This window comes from Aethalodelphis obliquidens, unplaced genomic scaffold (assembly GCF_003676395.1).
Source record: "Aethalodelphis obliquidens isolate GAN/ISIS:26980383/991018 unplaced genomic scaffold, ASM367639v1 scaffold12, whole genome shotgun sequence".
Taxonomy (NCBI): Eukaryota; Metazoa; Chordata; class Mammalia; order Artiodactyla; family Delphinidae; genus Aethalodelphis; species Aethalodelphis obliquidens.
The window spans coordinates 7,963,857-7,986,431 of record NW_020837956.1 but is presented as its reverse complement, the minus strand read 5'-3'; the positions used below and the strand labels follow the sequence as shown (position 1 = coordinate 7,986,431).

The 22,575-nt window shown below is 34.0% G+C and overlaps 1 protein-coding gene across 4 annotated transcripts in view; it reads left to right on the top strand.

Moving 5' to 3' along the window:
* PPM1B (protein phosphatase, Mg2+/Mn2+ dependent 1B) overlaps positions 1–22,575 on the top strand; it is a 91,648-nt gene that overhangs the window by 64,445 nt on the left and 4,628 nt on the right. For 2 of the 4 annotated variants that reach the window (XM_027113238.1, XM_027113241.1), the window contains exons 4-6: positions 2,958–3,069; positions 3,463–3,520; positions 12,669–13,721. In XM_027113238.1, the coding sequence (XP_026969039.1) occupies positions 2,958–3,069; positions 3,463–3,520; positions 12,669–12,974 (476 nt within the window). In that variant the 3' untranslated portion in view covers positions 12,975–13,721. Of the gene's footprint in view, positions 1–2,957; positions 3,070–3,462; positions 3,521–12,668; positions 13,722–14,569; positions 16,326–22,236; positions 22,282–22,575 lie in introns of those variants that run through there. The other 2 variants (XM_027113239.1, XM_027113240.1) reach the window with 2 other exon arrangements.

Below are 22,575 nucleotides of genomic sequence, written 5' to 3'. Positions count from 1 at the left end.
GAGCATGGGCTCTAGGTGCGCAGGCTTCAATAGTTGTGGCATGCGGGCTCTAGAGCGCAGCTCAGTAGTTGTGGCGCACGGGCTCACTTGCTCCGCGGCATGTGGGATCTTTCCAGACCAGGGCTCGAACCCATGTCCCCTGCATTGGCAGGTGGATTCTTAACCAATGTGTCACCAGGGAAGCCCCCTAAATTTTAATTTCTTAAATGTGTGGTCAGTTCAGCTCAATGTGGGTTAACATTTAATATTAATTTTCTTCTGTATAGTTTTAAAGTTTCCAAAATATATGTTATATGGCAAAGATGACAGATATGTAATAATATGATATGGTCTTGGGGGCTATGGTAGATACTTGATTATTAATCATTCAATCAAAAAACACTTAAAAATCATTGAAAAAGCAGCCACTACAAATCAATATGCCTTGGTACCTAACTTCTTTTTTATAAGGTAGCGTTGTTCAAGAGCATTATATTTCTATTAGGGTTTTAGATCATGTAATCTGACATTAAAATTTTGAGGTGAAATCATTCTGTGTATTGGCAAGTCTTTGTATGTGTTTTTATTGGGAATGCAGAGGGGAGGTATAATGTTAAACAGGGAATAGCCTTTAACCTAAATTGATTAGATATTTGGTGAATACCTTCTACATGTATTCATTTCTTCAGCTGTCCCTGTGCATGTGTGTTACTGGGAATGCAGCAGAAAACAAAACAAATACATTCTTGATCTCATGGAGTTTATAATGTAGTAGAGACCTTTTTTTTTTTAATAGAAGAAAAACAACAGTAAGCAGACAGTAACAAGGAATATTGGTTAGGCAGTTCTCTGAGGAAAAACATTTGAGCAGATACCTATATATGGAAGAGAGTGGCTATCTGGGGAGGAACATTCCAGCAAAGGGAGCAACAAGGACTGAGGAGGGAATATGCTTAGAGTGTGTGGCTAGATGAGAATGAGCTGGTGGAAAAGTGAAAGATGAAGAGAGATTGCTAAGAAGCAGATCATGTAGGGCTCTGCAGACTAAAATTAGGTCTTTGGACTTCATTCAAATGGTGCTGGGAAGTCACTGGAAGAGTGCGAGAGTGACGTGATCTGACCTTTTTTTTATATAAATTTATTTTATTTATTTATTTATTTTTGGCTGCATTGGGTCTTCGTTGCTGTGTGCAGGCTTTCTCTAGTGGAATGCGGGGGGCTGTTCTTCTTTGCAGTGCATGTGCTTCTCATTGCAGTGGCTTCTCTTGGGGCAGAGCATGGGCTCTAGGTGCGCAGGCTTCAGTAGTTGTGGCATGCGGGCTCAGTAGTTGTGGCTCGCGGGCTCTAGAGTGCAGGCTCAGTAGTTGTGGCGCATGGGCATAGGTGCTTCCCAGCATGTGGGATCTTCCCAGACCAGGGGTCGATCCCGTGTCCCCTGCATTGGCAGGCTGATTCTTAACCATGGTGCCACCAGGGAAGTCCCTTGATCTGACTTTTAGAAGGATCTCTCTCAGTTGCCATGTGAAGAAGAGATTGTAAAGAGTGGACAAGAGAGGAAGCCAAGAGACCAATTAGGAATCATGCATTAAAGCAGGTGGCAGATGATGGTGGAGGACTGGACTGCAGGGGCACCAGTGGGTTGTGAAAATTGGCTGATGAAGTGCTAGACTGCAGTGGTTCTCAGTGGCCGGTGTGGGGAGGAGGATGGATTTTGTCCCTCATGAGACATGTGGCAATGTCTGGAGACACTTTTGGTCTCAGACTGAGAGGGTACCACTAGCGTCCAGTGAGTGAGGCCAGGATATTGCTTAACATTCTGCAATGCATAGGACAGCCTTCACAACAAAAAATTGTCAAAAACATCAGTAGTGCTGAGGCTGAGAAACCCTGCACTGTAGAGATACAAGTGTAACATAGAAAAATTACAGTCCTGCCTTCATGAAGCTTGCGGTCCGTGATCTAGTAAATATCATGTACAGTTGGAGTATCTAGCAATACACCTATGCCAGGTGTGGGTCAGAGAAGAATTTGAGAAAGTGACACATAAAGTTGAAACCTGAAGTATAAATACACTTTAACCATACAAAGAGGCTGGTTGGATTGATGTAAAAAGTGTTGCAAACCAAGGGAGGAAGTATATGTGAAAATCTAGAAGGTTTCTTTGAATAGCACCTTTGGAGATACAGGTAGGAGTCGGAGCAGAGTTGAATGGGAGCAGTGAAAATCAAGGTCACAGTGAAGTCCCTGTGAGGGACACATGGGAAACTGTTTGGAGTTTGCATCTTGAGGGCTGCTTAGGACTCTGCTTTTTTGTTGTCTTAAAAGTAAGTTTGCTGTTGTCTGATTTTTGAGGATTTTATGTCTTAATACTGGCCAAATGATCATGCTTTAAAAATCTGTTTTCCATAAATTGTAAATATAAGTGAAACATGGAAATGTTTTATTTTGTTCTAAGTATTAGCAAGTTCTGAGATTTATTTTCCTTTTCTGTTTTAAATAAATTGTGGAACACAACTAAGTATCAAAAAACCTATAAAACAGTTTTTAATTTTCCCCTTCTTATAGTCCTTATCTTTCCATTGCTTTTGTTTTCCTGTAATTATAGCATTAATAACTTTTATATTTTTACATAAAATAATAGATCAAAAGTGTTTTTCCATGTGGCTGTGCTGTGCTCACAGGGATCATTTTTACTGATTATAAACCATTTCACTCAGTGGCTATACCAAAATTTTCTTAACTGTCCTTTTATTGGACATTTAATTTGTTCCAGTTTCTGCTTTTATGAATAATGCTAAAATGAGTATATATATGCAAATAACTTTTTATCTTACTTTTTTTGTTCCTTGTGTTGTGATAGTAAGGTAATATTTGCATTTTATATTTTAAAATAGGTACTAGCAAATAGTACCTCTTGTTTCACTGTGTGAATTCTGAGTTATCACATTAATTTAGGAACTCTTTTTAAAAACCTACAGAAATTATGGAGAAGTCTGGTGAGGAAGGAATGCCTGATCTTGCCCATGTCATGCGCATCTTGTCTGCAGAAAATATCCCAAATTTGCCTCCTGGGGGAGGTCTTGCCGGCAAGTAAGTAGAAGAAAAAGAACAAATTTTGACTTCATTTATAGTTAGTAATTAAATAATTTTTGGTAAGAAGTACATCAATTATCTAAAGATGAAATGGGTTGATAGTTCTTATACTAGAGAAGAACTCTAAAATTTCATCGAGAAGAGATTTTCTTTTCAAGGCATTATTTATTATACTGTTTGAGGATGAAGGTCCTTCTTTCCTTGGTAAATGAGAACAAATGGATTGTGCAGGATCAAGTTCTGAGTGAAATGCAGATATTATGTTCTTGGCAGGTATTTAATGAAGCAATTAATTTTTGAGTGTAGTTAAGATATGAAGTATTATTTAAAATACTCAGAAGCTTAACAACTGTATGTAATTTAATAAAACTAAAGCATATTTCTTTTTAGGCGCAATGTTATTGAAGCTGTTTATAGTAGGCTGAATCCACATAGAGAAAGTGATGGGGTAAGCTTTATTTTATTTCTTAAGTATTTTAAATAATTTTATAATACAAATACTGGAAATTATGACTGCTTTTCGTTTTAAGGAGTCAGTTAAAATTAAAGGAAATATATTGAAGTGGAAGGTAGAGATAAAGTTCTGTTTTGTAGATAGGTTTGTTTTCATTTAATGGGCATCAAATACCTTTTTGTGTGGGCTGTACTTACTTCTTCCCTGTATGTCTGCCTTTCCTTCTCTTTCTCCCTTAAATATTAATTTTGAGGCAAACAAAGAATGTGCTTTTAAATATGTCAATTTCTCCTCCAGCAGGCTGTTAGCATCACTGGAAGTTAGCAATAGTGATGTTATTATTTTAAAGAGTAGACCTTTACCTTTCAGTGCCCCTTTGTGCCCAGTTGAACACCTGAGGATAATTCATTTTTAACATTCTTGTTGTGCTGTGGGTATATCTGTTGAACTGGGATAACCATCCTGCTGTGCTTCATCAGAGCAAAACTCTTTGTCCCTTTACCTTCCTTAGAAATACTGATCAGCTGCTCCTGTGTAAGTTTTTTGTTTTATTTTAATACTAGTACGAGCAGGCAAAACAGTGTCCTTTTTAAAAAAACTGCCCTAAATTTCAAAGTCAGTAATTCAACTAACTGTCTTCTCATAGACAAGTTATGAGTTTTCAATCAGAGACAGATTATGAGTTTTCAAGTTTTTGGGCATCTAAAAATGAACAACTTAATTTTAACATGTATGCTTCAGAGATTTAAGGGAGCCAAACATAGTAATGAAACTTGTTGAGAAGAAATAGACTCACCCTCCAAGTCTCTAGCTCCTCTTGGCAGGTCTTGAGAGAGACATCAGCCACTGGTAGAAATTATGTATCATCTCAATTGCATTGTTTTCCAGGGTTCATTATTGTACAGCAATATCATATAATTTCTTTTTTCTTAACAATAAAAGTTATACTGATAAAAAGGGTAATTTTTATAATTAATGCATTTTAGTTAGTTGAATAAATGATACTATATATTGCTAATAACAGAATTTATACCTTGGCCTGGAGCAGTGATTCTGAGACTCTTTTGTGGCACGTCCCTTAAAGTATTAAGAATTTTATACAAAGATGTGGAAATTAAAAATAAAGATATGTCATGTGATGCATTTGAAGAACCCTAAACCAAACAAGTGAGGATAGGATGTTGATACAACTAAAAAGATGGTAGTAATTGGGAGGTAGAGTAAAGAGAGTCTTACCTCTTCAGCTAGATTATAGGTTCCACACAGCACCCATCACCAGGTTTGGAGGAAATGAGACCTCAAATAGTTATTGATTCATTATTAGCCATGTAAGTACTCCTGTTCCCTCATGTGTTTGAAAATGCAACCCCAGTGTGTAATCTGAAAAAATTATTTCATAATATACTTGCTGGATTTCTTGGTCTCTCAAGAACATTGGCAGCTTTTACTCCAAAAAAAAAAAGTTTGTAACCCAGAATTTCTGTTTAACATCTACCAAGGATGAATTTTAAACTTTTTTAAAAAATAGAAAATACTTATTATACATAGTAGCTATATAAACAGTGAATAAATAGGCAACAGAACCATGAAACTCAGAAGAGATGCTCAGGATATAAAACTGGCCTTAAAGACCATTATTATATGACTATAAATTAAGGGAATGTATAGTTAATCACCTTTATATATAAGCTTTCTAAGACTAAACACTGACAATCCACCGTGTAATGAATTGATATGGGAGGAGACTATGAAACAAGGCATGGTCCCCCATCCCTACTCTCAATGCACCTGGCAGTGTAGATATAAACATACAAATTAATTAATAAAAGGGTTTCACATCATTTACTAAAGGATAAAAAGAAATGACAAAATATAGAATGTGATTAATTGCCATGTGAATTGTACAGTAATTGCTTGGGAAGTCAGATTTTCAGAGAAAAGATTGGTTTTGAAGAATGGTTTGAATGGCAGAAAGTAAAGGAGGATGATGATAGTTCACATGGATGGTCAAGGCAAGAACAAAGTTTAAGCTATCTTTGAAAGAGAGGACATCGTTTTGGCTAGAGCAGAGAATTGCTATGGTGAAAAATAAGAATTCAGGATGCCAGAAGTATTTGTGAAGAGACTGGACACACCTTTTGAACTTTGTATTTTAGAGTGTAGAGCCACCCTGTGTTTGCAGCATAAGAATGACAGACTCAAAGGAGTATCTGGTATTTTAATCTGTTAGAAACATATGCAATATTAGATTAAAGAGATGCTGGAAGTCAAGTAGTTGTGAAATGATCACAGAGATGATAAGTATAAACTCATCATTAGTAGATAGATGTGTGGATTAGAGAAACTTCCTTGTTTACTGTAAAAACTCACTTTTGCAGCCCAGAATCCTATTTTGGGAAACATTACTTTACCCTTTCAGAATAATCACAACCTTAGAAAAATGTTGAACCATAATCACAAGTAGAAGAAATGTACTAAAAAGTACAAAAGAAACAGAAAACTGAAGAACTTATAGAGGTTTGATTAAATTCTTAGCTCTTAACTTTACCTACGATAGCAGTGAGTTAGACACAGAAGTGCTCCATAAATGCTTCTCAGCTTGGTTAGATCCGTGCCATGCGGAAGATGCTGCCAGGAAGTACACAGTGGCAGGGGCTGATGTAGTTAACTTGCAGAATGGGAAAGACAGAGGTATGGTAGAAATACAGAGGAGGAGAGAGTTGGGAGGTGTTATTTTTTTAAATAACAAAAATAATTTTTTATTCAGATATTTTTAAAAAAATGAATGCTCATCAGAGTAAATCAGAGATTATTTAGATTCCTAAAATGTCTACTTTATGTCCAAGATAGAATTGTTCTGCTGTGAATGCCTATAAGTAGTACCATTAGAAATAGGGATTTATTCATTTTTCTTATATTAAAAAAATCTTTTGATTAATAAAAGTATTTTTAAAAGCTCAGTTGGATATAAGTCAAAGTAAATCATTTAAAATATATTCAGAAAGTTCATTATTTAGGGGACTCTTCTTAAGTTGCTTTACTAAATTTTTGTATTTTAGTTCAACTTTCTGGAATATGTTCAGTCTTCTTAATATAAGCAATACTGATATTTTCCCAGCTTTAAAATTAAAATCTGTAGAAAAGAGTTAAGCATGAATTCTTAATAAAGGGGTTCGTGAATCCCCCAAAAGTTTTTGCAAATGTATTTATGTGTGTGCATACACATTATTTAATGATTTAGAGTAAGTCTGTGGTTTTCATTAGTTCCTCAGAGGAGTCTGTGACTCCCAAAAGAATAATCACCCAGAGGATCAGAAAAAGTAAAACTGCATTTTGCTTTAAGTTGTTATATAAGGTAGGGCTCTGGAATCCCCCCCTCCCCCGACTGCCCTTCTTTTAAAATGCTAGTTAGCTTGTTTTTAATTGAAGAATAGTTGATTTACAGTGTTGGGTTAGTTTTAGGTGTACAGCAAAGTGATACACAGTTTTCTGTTTTGTTTATGTATTTACATATATATATTCTTTTTCAGATTCTTTTCCATTATAGGGTATTATAAGATACTGAATATAGTTCCCTATGCTATACAGTAAGTCCTTGTTTATCTAAAAAAATGCTAGTCTGGTTTTATTACTAGAATTTAAATTCTTTGGGATCTGGGACTTCATCTGATTTGTTTATGGCTATATCACAGCACCTACAGCAGTGCTGAGCTCTCTCACCTGACATACACTGAGAGCTCAATAAATACTAGTTAAGTTAGAAATATTTCTGTTTCTTTCTTTCTAGTAGTTTGCAAGACTATCTTTTTTTTTTTTTACATCTTTATTGGAATGTAATTGCTTTACAGTATTGTGGTAGCTTCTTCTGTATAACAAAGTGAATCACCTGTATGTACCCATATATCCCTATATCCCCTCCTTCTTGAGCCTCCCTCCCACTCTCCCTATTCCACCCCTCTAGGTGGTCACAAAGCACCTAGCTGATGTCCCTGTACTATGCAGCTGCTTCCCACTAGCTATCTATTTTACATTTGGTAGTGTATATATGGCTAAGACTATCTTTAAGTCATGTATTTTAAAAAATAATATGAGGTTACTAATTAGAAGGAAAGTTTATTTTTTGAGCTTTATATTTTCCATGCCAAAAGGTTCACTTCTTCCCTCAATGGAGACTTAAGATGCTTTTGAATCAGTATACCACTGATCAGGTAGCTATGTAAGTTGATGATTTTCCAATGATAAAGGGGGAACTTGTATTTACCCAACTCCTACTTGTGCTAAGTCATATCTATATATCTATATCTAAATATTAGTTATAGGTAGTCTCCTCAACACCCTTCTCTTACAGAGAAGACTACGAATTGGTGCAGAGTAGCTTGCCCAGGTTGCAAAGCTAGATAAATCGAGTAGCCAGAATTTGAATCTAACTCAGAATGACTCCAAAAACTATTCCCTTTACACCTTTCCATGCAGCCTTTCTAAGATATTTAGAGATTACATATGTGTCTGTACCCCCACCTCTGTCTGTTGTGCAAGAAAAATCATTTCCCGTTCTTTAGTGAATCTCATGTTTAATAGTCTTAAAATACTCTGTTTTTTGATGAGGAATATTTTATAAACTTGTTGAGACTAAGTAGTGAAGCCCAGTGTCTTATTAGTTATTTTTCATTTAAATACTCATTTTTATTCTAACTAAAAAAACATTTTAAGGCATTTGGATTTTGAGAAGGGGAGGGAAGACAGGACAAAAGCCCCCCAAAATCTCCCTGTTCTGTTTTCACATTATTAAGTTTTATATACAGTCTTCTTTTTAATTTTATTTCAAATAGATCAATTATATTTTTATATCACAGTTTTAGGATTTTGTGAATACTAGGTTTTTTGTAAATTGTTTCTTGTTTACTTTTTCACTTGTCAAAGCATTTTTATGGAGAAGACCTACCTACACTGTTTGAAAATGCACTAATTTTAGTCACTATTTTTTTTTTATTCTTTTTTTTTTTTTTTTTTTTTTTTGCGGTACGCGGGCCTCTCACTGTTGTGGCCTCTCCCGTTGCGGAGCACAGGCTCCCGAGGCGCAGGCTCAGCAGCCATGGCTCACGGGCCCAGCCGCTCCGTGGCATGTGGGATCTTCCCGGACCGGGGCACGAACCTGTGTCCCCTGCATCGGCAGGCGGACTCTCAACCACTGCGCCACCAGGGAAGCCCTAGTCACTATTTTTTAAGGTGTCATTTGACATACCACTTCTTGTAGCTATGTGGTCTTGACCATTTAAGTGACTTTTTAAAATTATTTCAGATTGATTGAAGTTTACATGATCCTTGAAGATAACATAATTTATTAGATTCTTTATTAGTCACTGTTAATTGTATCTCATGAAGTCATATTTGAGAATCTTCTAAAAATTATTTTTAACCTGATAAGCAGGGCATGGGACTCCAAAAAACATAGTAAATATACTAACATTCTTCACTTTCTCTCCACTGTTTTAGCTAATCATTTGAAGAATTTCACTAATGACAACTATTTTTTAAAAATTGCTGCAAATAAATATTAGCTAGTTAAATTCCATTTAAAAAAATTTTTCTCCCCTTCTCTTTGCCCTCTGCTTAATGTATCCATATTCCTGTGTCTTATTTGGTGTAAGGCAGTGTTTTCATAATGAGAAATTTGATTCTCAAGCTGTGTAAGTCTAGATGACAGTAAAACCTTAAAAACAAAATCTGAGGGAAAAGTCCTAAATTCCCATTTCTGTAATTGCCTTAAATTTATTTTGCAGAATAATTTAAACCATCCCATCTAATATGATTTTTTTGTCCTATAATTTTATTAATTTTTCTGTGACAAGGAAATGCATTATAGACTTCAATATGAAATAATTTGTGGTCCAGTTCTACAATAATTTTAACCAATATTTATTTAGTAAGTGTCTATTTATATGAGGCACTTAGTATGCAAAAACTGTTACCATAGTGTATTCAAAAGAACATTCAGAGGGACATTGATGTTAATTACACCTGTACAGAAATCTGAGTTCTGTCACTTACTAGCATTGTTACCCTGACAAATAACTTAAATCTTTCTGAGCCTTAGTTTCTTCACTTATAAAAACTAGAGTTGCAGTATCTATTACGTAGGGTACCTGTAAGGATTAAATGAGATTATGTATATAAAGTTCTTAGCCACAGGCATTAATTTTCCTTCTCTAGGTGGTAGGGAGGATACAGAAAGGAATTGAAATTATCTTTATCTCAGAGATTTTACAGAGATTTGGAGAGACTTGTGAACAGTTGCAAGGTGGAATTAATTGCTGTGGTAAATCTATAAACGTGATGTGCTTTGTGTGTGAATTCAGGTAAAGAAGGTGCAGCTAAACAATAGATTCCTTTTCTGATATTAATGAGAATCCATGAGAGAGTTGTATAACATTATTTTGAGGAATCAAATGAAATGGCTGGGGAAGAGGTTTCACCCATCCATTGTCTATCTAGCACAAAAAGAAACTGTAATTTGCTATAATATAAAATGACTTAAATGTGGTCATTAACTCAAATTCTTTTCAATTGGCTATTGTAAATCCATCCCTACTTAATTTACAGTTTGGGTTTTAATGTGTTTTTTATAAAGCAACTACTTTTCTCTCCCCAACTACCACTATTACAGCAATTCACAGAAACAGATGATTACTGTAATAATAAATGTGTCAGATGGAGAGTGAGATACATCCAAATACAACAACCTTTGATCCAACCGTATCAATAAGCTCAAAGAAGTAAGACAGTTTATCAGTGGTTCTCAACCTTTGCCATGTATCAGAATCACCTATCAGGCTTTTAAGAAAATCACCCCAACCCACTGAATATGAATATCATGGGATGGAGCTTTGGCATCTGTATAATTTTGAAAATTCTACAGGTGATTCTGATGTAAAACCAAGGTTGAGCTCTCTATGTGTAACTGTCCACTTGAAGCAGATTTTGTTTGTGTCCTAGGGAGTTGTCAAAGGGAGTTGTTGGTTTGAGGGGTTTTTATTTGGAGGGCAGAGAGGAGTCTTATGCCCTTCATTAAAAGTTCTTTGTGATGTACTCTCAAATAGAAAATTTCCTTTTGGTAGACCTGATTAAAGACTGATAAGGTTTACGACTAGCAAGCATTTATCTCATTGTTCCATCTTAACCTTTCCTGAGTAGATTCAAATGAGAAACTTTATTTAGGGAAATAACATTTATTTAGTACAAAAGGAAAGGTAAGGGGGGAAGAAAGAGAAAAATCTTAACAGAGAGCACACTTTATTATGTTCTCTCCACACAATAAATTTTGCAAATTAAAAAAAGTTATTTTGATAGTTAATATGCTTGATGTAGAAAATTGGAGAATTCAAAGAAAAATAAAGCTTCTGAAACTTCACTACCCATTATTATCATTTTCATATTGCTGTATTTCCTTTCTTCCCAGACATTTTACATAATAATATCCTAAAAAATATGGACAAAACACACATATACCTACACATAAAACATATGTTATACACAGTATCACCTCTTGCTTTTTGCCACAGGGGCGATTTAAAAAAAAAATTCCAGTGCTCTGATTTTTCTCATAAACATTGCCATTTATTATGTGGTTATAGTAGTATTATCTTTGTTGTAGAATTATAGAGTAACAGCCTCCAAAGATGGTTAAGAGTTTGTAACAGATCATCTATATCAGTAACCTTTTTGTATTTTATTTTCCCAACACTTTATGATGAAAACTTCCAAACATATAGAAAAATTGAAATAATAAAGTGAACACCTGTACACCTTCTACCTAGACTCATGTTTTAACATTTTACTGTATTTGCTTTCTCTCTCTCTATGTATACGTAGATGACTTTTTTTTTTTTGGACTGAACCTTTGACAGCAAATTACAAGTATAATATTTTAGCTGTAAATATTTTGGCATGCAGCTCTTGAGAATGAGGACATTTTTCTGTATACATAACCATAACATTATTATTATACCTAAGAAAATTGATAATAAATTTAATATTATCTAATATTGAGTCCAAATTTTCCCAGTTGCCCATAGAATGACTGTTATAATTGTTACATGGTCTAGTCCAGTTGTTACCAATCAAGCACATTAAGCAAGCCTTTAATGAAGCTCCCAATTTTTTTTCCCATTAACACTGAACATGAAGAGTCTAAGCCAGCTTTTTATAGGATGTCCTACATTCTGGATCATATGATTGTTTCCTTGTGGTGCCCTTTCACGTGATTCCCTGTTTTCCTGTAAATTGGGACTTAGCTTTATTAGAGTCATATTGAACATTTTCGGCAAGAACACAGGACATAACTTTGTACTCCCTAACGCATCACATCAGGAGTCACATATTACAAGGTTGACTTGCTTTTAGTCTGTCAGCATATCAGTATGATCAGCTTGGATATTAGAGCTTGTTCTGTAAACAAGATTAAGTAGCTACTATTGTAGAAACCTGTAGGTTTTACAAAATTCAATAAAATATAAAAGAATTGAGTAGTTTACTATTCATATCTTATTATAATGATTAAAATGACTGTCTATTTTAATCTAGAGATGTTTTTAGTAAAATATTTAAAGACAAAAAGTAAATAGAAATTTTATCCACAGAAGCTTTACAATTCCCGCAAAATCTAGTTTAAATTTATATAATTTTACATTTTGTATCTCCTCTCCTTCCTGTCATTTAGCAGAAATGAAGAATCTAATGGCTTGCTTTTCTGTCCTTTCCTATTGCTTTAAACACTAATTTCCTTTTGTACTAAATAATTATATCCAATTATTGTTTTTTTAATTAAGTCAGTCAGTTTTAGGAGATGCTTGTGTTGGTGTTGAATTTTAATAGCCAAGTAAATTTCAGATTACGCTTCAAATATCGATGTGAAATAAAACATAAACTAGTTCATGATCATTTGCTAAAAATTACTTGAGATATTTCAATTGGAAATTTTGTTAATTGACACAAGTAACACTTGATACTTATTTAACGAAATGTTCTCGTTCTTAGACTATATTACTCATGGTAGAGAAATGAGTGTTTTGCTGTGATATGTTATGAAATACATGTGATATCCTAGTTTGTCTACTGACACTGGGGTCTTGAATCTTAAAAAAAGGCCTCCGATGAAGCAGAGGAAAGTGGATCACAGGGGAAATTGGTGGAAGCTCTCAGGCAAATGAGAATTAATCATAGGGGAAACTACCGACAACTTCTGGAGGAGATGCTGACTAGTTACAGGCTAGCTAAAGTAGAGGGAGAAGAAAACCCTGCTGAACAAGCTGCTACAGCTACTTCTTCGAACAGTGATGCTGGAAACCCAGTGACAATGCAGGAAAGCCATACCGAATCAAAAAGTGATCTTGCTGAATTAGACAGCTGTACTGAAGATGCAGGGACAAAGATGAGTGGTGAAAAACTATGACTTTACTTTGTGGTAATATTTTTGTGATCTTTGATTTGATGGTTTTTACTTAGGAAGTATAATGTATGCATTTATATAACCGTTTTGTTATTTGAATCTTGGTAAACTAGTTTTATTATAGTCATATAGCCTTGTTTTTTAAGAAGGCCTTTGCATACATCTTTATCAGATAGTTTAAAATTGGCTATTTAGAGTACTTTGAATTTAATAAAATTATATGTCATTTCATATTGTATGCCAGAAATGAGGCTACCAGTTATTAAAGTCAGTAGTTAAATTCATACTCGATAGGATTAGAGATTACCAATTAGCAAGATTACTTTACGTTGTGGAAGAACTTGTTAATGTAGAATTATACTGCTTCACGTATTAGTACACTCATAGTTAGCTTTGTAATAAATTTATGTTTTCTTTAGTAATTTTAGTTCTTCAAAGAATGGCAGATGCTGGCCTGTAATTTCTTTTTTCAAGGATGATAATTTGTGTGTTCTTTGACTTGTTTATATTTTACATCTCTGTAGTTTTATTTTTTAGTAGTTCTGAGGTACTGGATGTGTGGTTATTTTTCCTTTCTCTGTATTCTTTATGAGACATAATTTTTGAAAAACCTATGTATTATTCATACAGCTTTGGTTTGTATATTCTGTATAGCCTAACTACATACATCAAAATGTATGTCAACCAAGTGTTTAGAATGAAATTATAAGTGTTTAAGTCCAAATAAAGCATGTGATGTGGAATAACCTATGCATGTTGTACTTATTTTTAAATTAATTTTTTGAAAACAACCAGATTTGGTATATTGGAAAAATACTCATTCGAATTTCATTTGTATGTATATAAAATTTAGAAAACTTTGGCTAGGTGCGGTTTTCATTAATTAAAAGGAAAAAATTTTTGAGAAGTCTTGCTTACTCAAAGTAAATCTATTCTGTTTTTTATCCCCTTTTTGTGATACAAAATATTAATCTTTGGACAGTATGGACACATGTAGACATGTCAGAAAATTGCCATGATGAGCTTTTTAAAGATTGTAAGACTGTGAGTTTTGCTATAAGTATTCATCAGATATAAATGCAAGAATTATAAGATATTTTAAATAGTGGCACATATGAGTTTCACTTTTGCTAAAATGAATTTTTAAAATACAGATGACTCAGTCACATGGGAAAGTATTTTTAAAAACAATTATTTTGTGTATGTAGAACATTTTAACTTATCTTTTTCATGTTTTATATTTATCACATGTCTAAAGTTGCTTAAGGTACAGTTGAAACTTTGGAATCTTCAGATGTAGCTGTTGTTTTTTTGATCTATTTTTCCAATGCCAGAATATTTTTAAGTGGTTGGAGAAAGAGGAAGGCATTTGGTGGAAAGGGGAGAAAAAACCCAACCAGTTATCTATCTATGTTAGGTAGATCCATGTGTGTATACACACAATAAACAGTACACACACCTCTATGTAAAAATTACCTTTTCAAACAAAGAAAGGAAGGTAACTTGTTCATCTAATTTTGTTTTCTTTTGAAGTTCAATCCAACCTGGAAGTGGTGTAGGTAAATAATAATAATATTCTTCCTTTTCTCTTCCTGTAGGGTGCTGGAGATCTAGAAGACCCATGGTAGCCTTATAAGCCTTCTAAAATGCTTTTGATTCTGAAAATTGGGGGAAAAAAACTTTTAATCACAATTTTCTTCAGTACAAGGGAAAAAATATTCTTGTGGATTCCCAGCGTTTTGTGATATGAGCAGAAAATCATTAGCATTTCCCATCATTTGTTCATATTTGTGTTTTCTGGTAATTGCCACTTGTAGCATTGCCTGTACTACAGTATTTTTTGCCAACCTCAGGCATACTGGTTACATCTATATTGAACTTTTGACCCTAGAAACCAATGGAGTTATTTCACCACAAATAACGAATATGCCTGAGGTGCATGGGAATATAGTTAGCTGTACTCTGAAGATACATTATGTGTTTTTTTTTTTTTTTTTAAACAAGACACACAACATATAAGCATGTAAGAGTAAAGAATTGTATGAGATGTTCCTTTTTTCAGTTCACCAAGTTGGAAGCCTTTTGCAGCTCTGTGACTTAAAATTTCATTTGAGCAATTTACTATAGGATTTATATTTATTATTAATTGTTATTTAATTTTTTTCCAATTTTACCTGTATTACCAAACTGGGTTCTCCAATAATGTCCAAATTGTAATGTTGCCTGCTTCAAGATAAAGTGTATTTGGCAATAATATTATAAACCTTTACAAATTTTATGCATGTACCTACCACATCCTTCAACTCTCACTAGAAAAACCTCTTGAAACCAAATGGATTAATTTATGGCTATTTATAATTTGCTTTGACATCTCACTGCTGCAAATTTTTTTAAATGAGATTTGCCTTTATAATGTAAATTGTGATTTTTGTTTTACATGTGGGTTTCTATAGTTTTAATTTTTCAGCTTTTAAGATACAACAAGTTTTGTGTAATTTGGTATAATTTTTAATTGTTTACGTTATTTTAAAAGCTCAGAATATCACTGAAATGACTATAAATACATTTAAAATTATCTATTTTAGATCTAAGGAAATATTACAGAGATATTTTCATGGGTTCAGTAACCTTTCATTTTATAACATTGGGCACGGTACGGAGTGGCTGTCACATAAGGTACTTGAAGATTATTAGTTTAATTCTATTTTTACAATAACCTTGAATCCTTGAATTCTTTTGAGTTTTGCATGTAGCCAGTTAATGCTGAACATGAAGAGTGAAATATTTATCTAAAAGAAGCTATTGGGGTAGGAGAAGCAATGAATGTATCCATTTGTACATGGTTTACATGTTGTGGATGCTTTGTAAACATTTTCTATCTGTTTAAATTGTGTTTCAGCAGGATGTAATTGCCCTTGTGTGTAGTTAAAATGAGTCATCATCTGGTCCTGTGTGAAATGGAATTCATGGTATTTTCTGTAACATTTTCCTGAAGCTCTTTCTGGAGAGCCACACATTTGAATACAGCTTTCCTGATCATTTGATTTATTGTGCACCTGATTTTTGGTCTAAAAAGGAATTATTGCCACAACATATTTTATTTATTCTTTAGATTTTAGCCTTGTAAGTTGAAGTGCTTTACATGATAATGTTAAAAGCTGTTTGTCCCTTGACTGGGTTTGGGGGGTTGTTAAAAGCTAGGGAATGAAGAATGCAAAATGGTTTGTTGTTCAAACTGTCCACTCTGATCCAACCCTGTACTGATAGTACCTTTCCAGTATGATATTGTGATGTTTCATACAATGCAGTGAACATAACCAACTTGTTACCTAAATAAAGAATTGATAAAAACAGTGTGACATATTACTATTTCATATGATACTTAAAAATAAAAGTCCAGTTTTGAATGTTATTTTAAACATTTTATATAGTTAGAATATTTATTGTGAAAAATTTCATACAGAACCATGTAGGTGAATTATAATTCTAAGTAAGAATTAACCAAACTCTAAAGGACAATACTAAGTAACCCCTTATCCACTCCAAAAACATTTTTTATACTACTTTAAAAAATCTTTCTTAGGGGGTTTGGTGGCCCTGGAAATATAAATAATGTGTGAGTTAGCAAAAGAAAAGCCCATATTCAATACTTATTAATCTGAATTCCCTAGTCTAGCTGTTCTCAACCATTTTGGTATCAGGACCCATTTATATTTCTAAAAATTCAAGATCCCAAAGAACTTTTGCTTTTGTGGGTTATATCTGTTGATATTTATCGTATTAGAAGTTAAAACCAAGAAATTTTACATTACCTGTTAACATAAATAGCATTGTTTTATGAAAATAATTATTTTGTAAACAGTGTGAAAAGTAGCACTGGTTTTCATTTTTGTAAATCCTTTAATGTTGTACTGGATTCTCCTATCTGCTTCTGCATTCAATTTGTTGCAGTGTGGCACTGTGTTCGAAGTATATGAAGAAATCTGGCCTCACACAAATATGTATTGAAAGAGAGTATTTTAATAGCTTCAGATAATTGTGGATATTCCTCTTTGATACATTATCAAAACTTCGGAATGGGTAGTTTCTTGAAGGTTAGTTGCAGTGTGAAATCTGAAACTTTATCAATCAGTTTTGTTCTCTGTTACATTAAAATCCATTTGATCTGTCTTGCAGTGTGAATAGTAGATCTTTGACTTTTGCGTGATTTTATAATATCATGCATTGGTCATTTGGAAAATACTGGTTCATTGAATTATGCAGTTCTTTAGAACATTGACATCTTATTATGCTGTGTTTATAATGTTAATATAACTGATCTCATCAGAAAAATCTTTTAAGTATTAGAAAGCTGTCAAGCTCACAGTGATGGATACAGATTTTTCAAAATTCTAACTTTCATTTGAAAGGGGAAATTTTATCATTGGCAACAAATATTGTCAGTTGTTTTCCTTAAGTGACAGGGCTTTCTTCATTCATTTCAGAGAAAATGTCTGCTGAACAACCATAGTCTGTGAGTCATTCTTTTAAGTAAAAACAGTTTTCATGAAAAGTGGCTACTAGTTCAGCACACATCTCAAATAATCACAGACAGCCATCACACTTCAGCATGCTATATAGCCAGTACTTCTCATTTCATCATATAGGATATTAAAAAGATGTGTACTCAAGGGTAGAGGTGTAATGAAATTTTTACTGCTAAAGAACATTGTTAACTGGAATTGACTAGTTTGATGCTACTTTTTTGGTTCATGCTGGGGTGCCTATAGTTTTGCCCACCATTTCTTTTGCACAGTCAGTGCAAATATCAGTACTTTGAAAAAGAATAAGTATTAGTATTATTAAAATAGTTTTGATTTCTTGGACCTCCTTGAAAGGTTCTCTGGGACCCCCAGACCTTCAGAGTTGCTGCCTCATCCTTTTGGACAACTTGACAATGTCATTTATTCCAAATATTAGTGTCATAGTAAGTGAATCTTAAGACATACAGATCTGACATAAAATTTACTTGGGGGAGAGAGGTGGTGTTTATATGTTTACTGTTACACTGATACTTAGCAAGATAAACAAGGTGGAGGCTTTAATATTATGTTGTTTTTTTTTCTCCCAGAAAATTCCTATGATGGGTTTCAACTTGGAAAATTTATGACTTAAGATTGTTTAACAGTAGAGTTTGGTTTTTGTATGGCTTATATTTGAATTATTTAAATCTTTTAAAAGGTCTTCAGTTATTGTAGATTTATGTTATTTCTTTGAGAAGGTCTCACTTCAATATTGAATTTTTAAATTCATATTTTAAATAAAATCATTTCACCATGACTGAGATGTCATTTCAGGTGGGCCAGATAAAGACAGGACTTTTCTTTTTTAATGGTGATTAAGTGGGTCAGGGTTTTATGCTGAATTTTTTTTGTTGTTAGATTTAAAAATTTTCTGAACATTCAACAAGGTTGGGGAAAGTTAACCATGGAAGTGTTTTTTTTTAAAAGCACTCTTGGGAATTTCCTGGGGGTCCAGTGGTTAAGACTCTGCACTTCCACTTCAGGGGGCATGGGTTTGATCCCTGGTTAGGGCGGACAAAAAAGAAAAAGCACTCAATTTCTGTTACACATTTCTTGCCCAGTTATGAGGCATGGTAATTATAATATTTACTTAAGATACTTATTACTTGACTTTTTGGTTTTAAGTGTGTTTGGATAGTGAAGAATGACTGCAACTCTCTTTTCTCCCTAAGCCAGGTTTATTCTCAGATGTGTAGGATTCAGTCGGGTCTTGTCTTTTCATGGTCTGTCAAGCAATTTATGTTGCTTGAGTTAAACTGAGTTTTTATTCAACTTCAGTCATTGAAGTTAACCTGAAGATGTCCACTGTATTTCTTTTGCTAGCCAAATCTTATCCTTCTCCAGAATTTAGATTGCATTTTTAAATGACATCTCGTATTTATATTTCTTCTTCCAAATTGCCTTTATTTGTATTTTGAAATTAGTCTGGTTTGATAAGGGAAAGCATTTGATAAAGATTTTAGGACACATTCTGTTTTGGGTAGCTAAATAGTATTATTGAAAAAATACCATGTGATTTTCACATATTAAAACAATGCACAGGGCTTCCCTGGTAGCGCAGTGGTGGAGAGTCCGCCTGCCGATGCAGGGGACACGGGTTCGTGCCCTGGTCCGGGAGGGTCCCATATGTGGGCCCGTGAGCCATGGCCGCTGAGACTGGGCATCGGAGGCTGTGCTCTGCAACGGGAGAGGCCACAGCAGTGAGGGGCCCGCGTACCGCAAAAGAAAACAAACAAAAAAACAATGCACAATGTGCGTAAAATCTGTAAGATAGTCAAAAGCTAGTATAATCATTAAGACTAGAATTTAAGTTATTTCAAAGCAATCCTGAGAGTTACTTGCTTTTGCAAATAAACTATTAGGTTCACATTATAACAATTTGCATTGTCTTTTTGTTTTTGTTTTTTATGGCCACACCATGTGGTTTACAAGATCTCAGTTCCCTGACCAGGAATTGAACCTGGGCCCACAGCAGTGAAAGCACCAAGTCCTAACCACTGGACTGCCAGGGAATTCCTATGCATTGTCATTTTTTTATGCTCAATTGCTGTGTAAGATTTTTTTTTTTCTATTCAACTTTGGGGATTATTCTGTAAACCTTAATGAAAAGCGTTTATTTTTGCCCATTGTTCTGGTGACTTATGGATGTTACATTGTAATTGGAAGTAAAACAGTGTAGCTACTAATACAGAGTAAGTTGCTTTTCAGGCCGCATCACTACTGATTCTCGCTTCTTGCTGGCTTTCCTGGCAATGGTATCTTCTCTCCCTTATTTTCTTTTTTAAAATTAATTAATTAATTATTGGCTGTGTCGGGTCTTCGTTGCTACGCACGGGCTTTCTCTAGTTGCAGCAAGCGGGAGCTACTCTTCGTTTTGGTGCGCAGGCTTCTCATTGCAGTGGCTTCTCTTGTTGTGGAGCACGGGCTCTAGGCACGCAGGCTCAGTAGTTGTGGCTTGTAGGCTCTAGAGTGCAGGCTCAGTAGTTGTGGCACACGGGCTTAGTTGCTCCACGGCATGCGGGATCTTCCCAGACCATGGATCGAACCCATGTCCCCTGCATTGGCAGGTGGATTCTTAACCACTGCACCACCAGGGAAGTCCCACATATTTACATTTTAAACTGTAGACTGGTATCACATGCATCACTCTGACCTCCTTCCTTCGTCCAATAAGGTTGGACCAGTAAAAGTGCCCTGGCATGCTCTGTTGGAGCTTAAGGCAAAAGGAAAATTAAGTAATAATTGTCACTTTAAATTTTTTGATATTTCGTGCATCATGGTTTTTGCATTCATTTTGATTCTTGTAACTGTTGGCATTAAAATATTTATCTTGATTACCGAATTTAGGCACCTCTTATATTTTGTCTTCAAGGCAAGTGCCTCACTTGTATCACCTTAGCCCCAACTGATAAACATGTTAATTCTTGGGCCTTTGAAGTGACTGTCTCTAGACAGTTTCCTGTTTAAAGGCAGACATTACCACAGAGGAATAACTCTCCCTACTAGTCCTCTTTAGCATAGATCAATTTTTTTTTTTTGCGGCACTTAGAGAAATGAGGGAAAGGCTGGTATAAGAATAGAATCCTGTGCTCTAGAAGTGGCTAGTTGCTACTGACTTTGCTTCCTTAGGCGGTGAGCCATCTTCTTATAGTTTGAAAACGTAATGCTGAGGGAAATAGCAAGTTCCAAAAGGATGTCATTTATGGAAAAGCTTAAATCTCCAAAATATATTTCTAAGTGAACTTTTTTTTTTAATATTTTAGTATCTTTGAAATTGAGAAGTGTCTTAAGTCAATGGCATCTTACAATTGCCATTGGCTAGGGAGCTCTCATGGCATAGTTGCACCAACTTGTCATAACTTCATATTTTAATTTCATAATTAGGTTTTGTCAAAGTCTTAAGTCTTAAAAACCTCTGTTACAATAAGTATAAAATAATCCTAAGTGTTATTAAAGCATTGTTTCATGGTTTAATTGGCAACATTTTTTCTTAGTTTTACATAAAGGAATGGTGTGTAAAATAATGAAATCGTAAAGTTGATGAAGTATGGTACATAATTTATAGACACATAATATGTATAAAACATGCATGGGAAAAATACACATTAACTTAGGACAGTAGTTACTTCAGAAGCATTGGGAAGTGTGAGAGTTTTATTTTCTCCTCCCTCAAAAATAAAGTTATAAAAATGTTAACATCTGTTAAATCTGAGTAGTAAGTAAGGGTGTCTTACATTCTTTTATGTAATTTTCTGTATGTTTGAATTTTTAATAAAATTTTGAATTAAAAAGTAAAATACAGAAACTAAATGAATTCAGTTGTTCTGGGTTGCCTTCCAGGAAGCAGGCACCAATTTATAATCCCAACAGTATACAACAATGATGCTCATGTTTTATGCTTTCTTGCCAGTATTGCACATTGCCAATCTTGTGGGTAAAATATTGTTATTTGTGATTTTCTTGATTTAATTCTCAATTATTTGATTACTAGTGAGACTGAATTTTTTTCTCATTTTTTTGGTAATTGTATGTCTTTTATCAAAGCTTGTTCACATAAGTTGCTTATTTTCTATTAACACATTGATCATTTTTTATTGATTTGTGAGAGCTCTTTATGTATTTAGGAAATTAGCCATTATTGTTACATATGTCACAAATTATTTTCCTGAGTTCACCAGTTGCCTTTCAGTACTGTTTGTTTGTTTGTGTGTTTGTTTGTTTAAATAAGGATGTCAAGGCATGGATGGGACCAAACAAAACACATCTAACTGATACTGAAACCTCCTAATTCCTGAAAAGCTACAAGCTCAATGACAGGATTTTTCCCCAGAAAATCTTATATCATGCTACTCTGTGTCTGTGCTTTTTCTTACACAATAACTTTTTGTTCCTATGCTAGCTTTTCCTGTAGGCAGAATAAAGGCTTTCTAATCACTATGATTGGAGAGTCACTAGAGAGAGCTAAGATGCTGTCATCTGAAGAGTACTGGATAGTTCTCCTTGGTCAAAAATAATTATCTTTTATTCTCCATATGCTGTTTTAAGAATAGAGTGGGGTGTATTTTTTGTTTTACTTTTTTAAAAAAATTGAAGGAAAATTTACATGAAGTAAACTGCAAAGATGTTCAATTTGATGAGTTTTGAGAAGTGTCTCTTGATTTTTACATTGAATAGTGTTAGAATTGTATCATTTTCTTTAACAGTTTGAACCTTCAGTTGTATACTTAGACAGCCTTTTCACCTTCTGAGTAAGTATTTACATATATTTTCTTTTACGATTTTGACCTTTTTATTGTAAATATATAATACAAATAGAACTTACTTGGAGTATTACTATAGTGCAAAAACCTAATGTAATATTTTCCATTATTCCCTCAGTAGCTAATACATAAACCAGTCTTTTTTGTTTGTTTTCCGATTGTCTCTTTTTTTTTTTTTAGTTTTTACAGTTTTTTTATTGAGGTATGATTGACATATAACATTATATTAGTTTCAGGTGTACAACATAATGATTCAATATTTGTATATATTGCAAAATGATC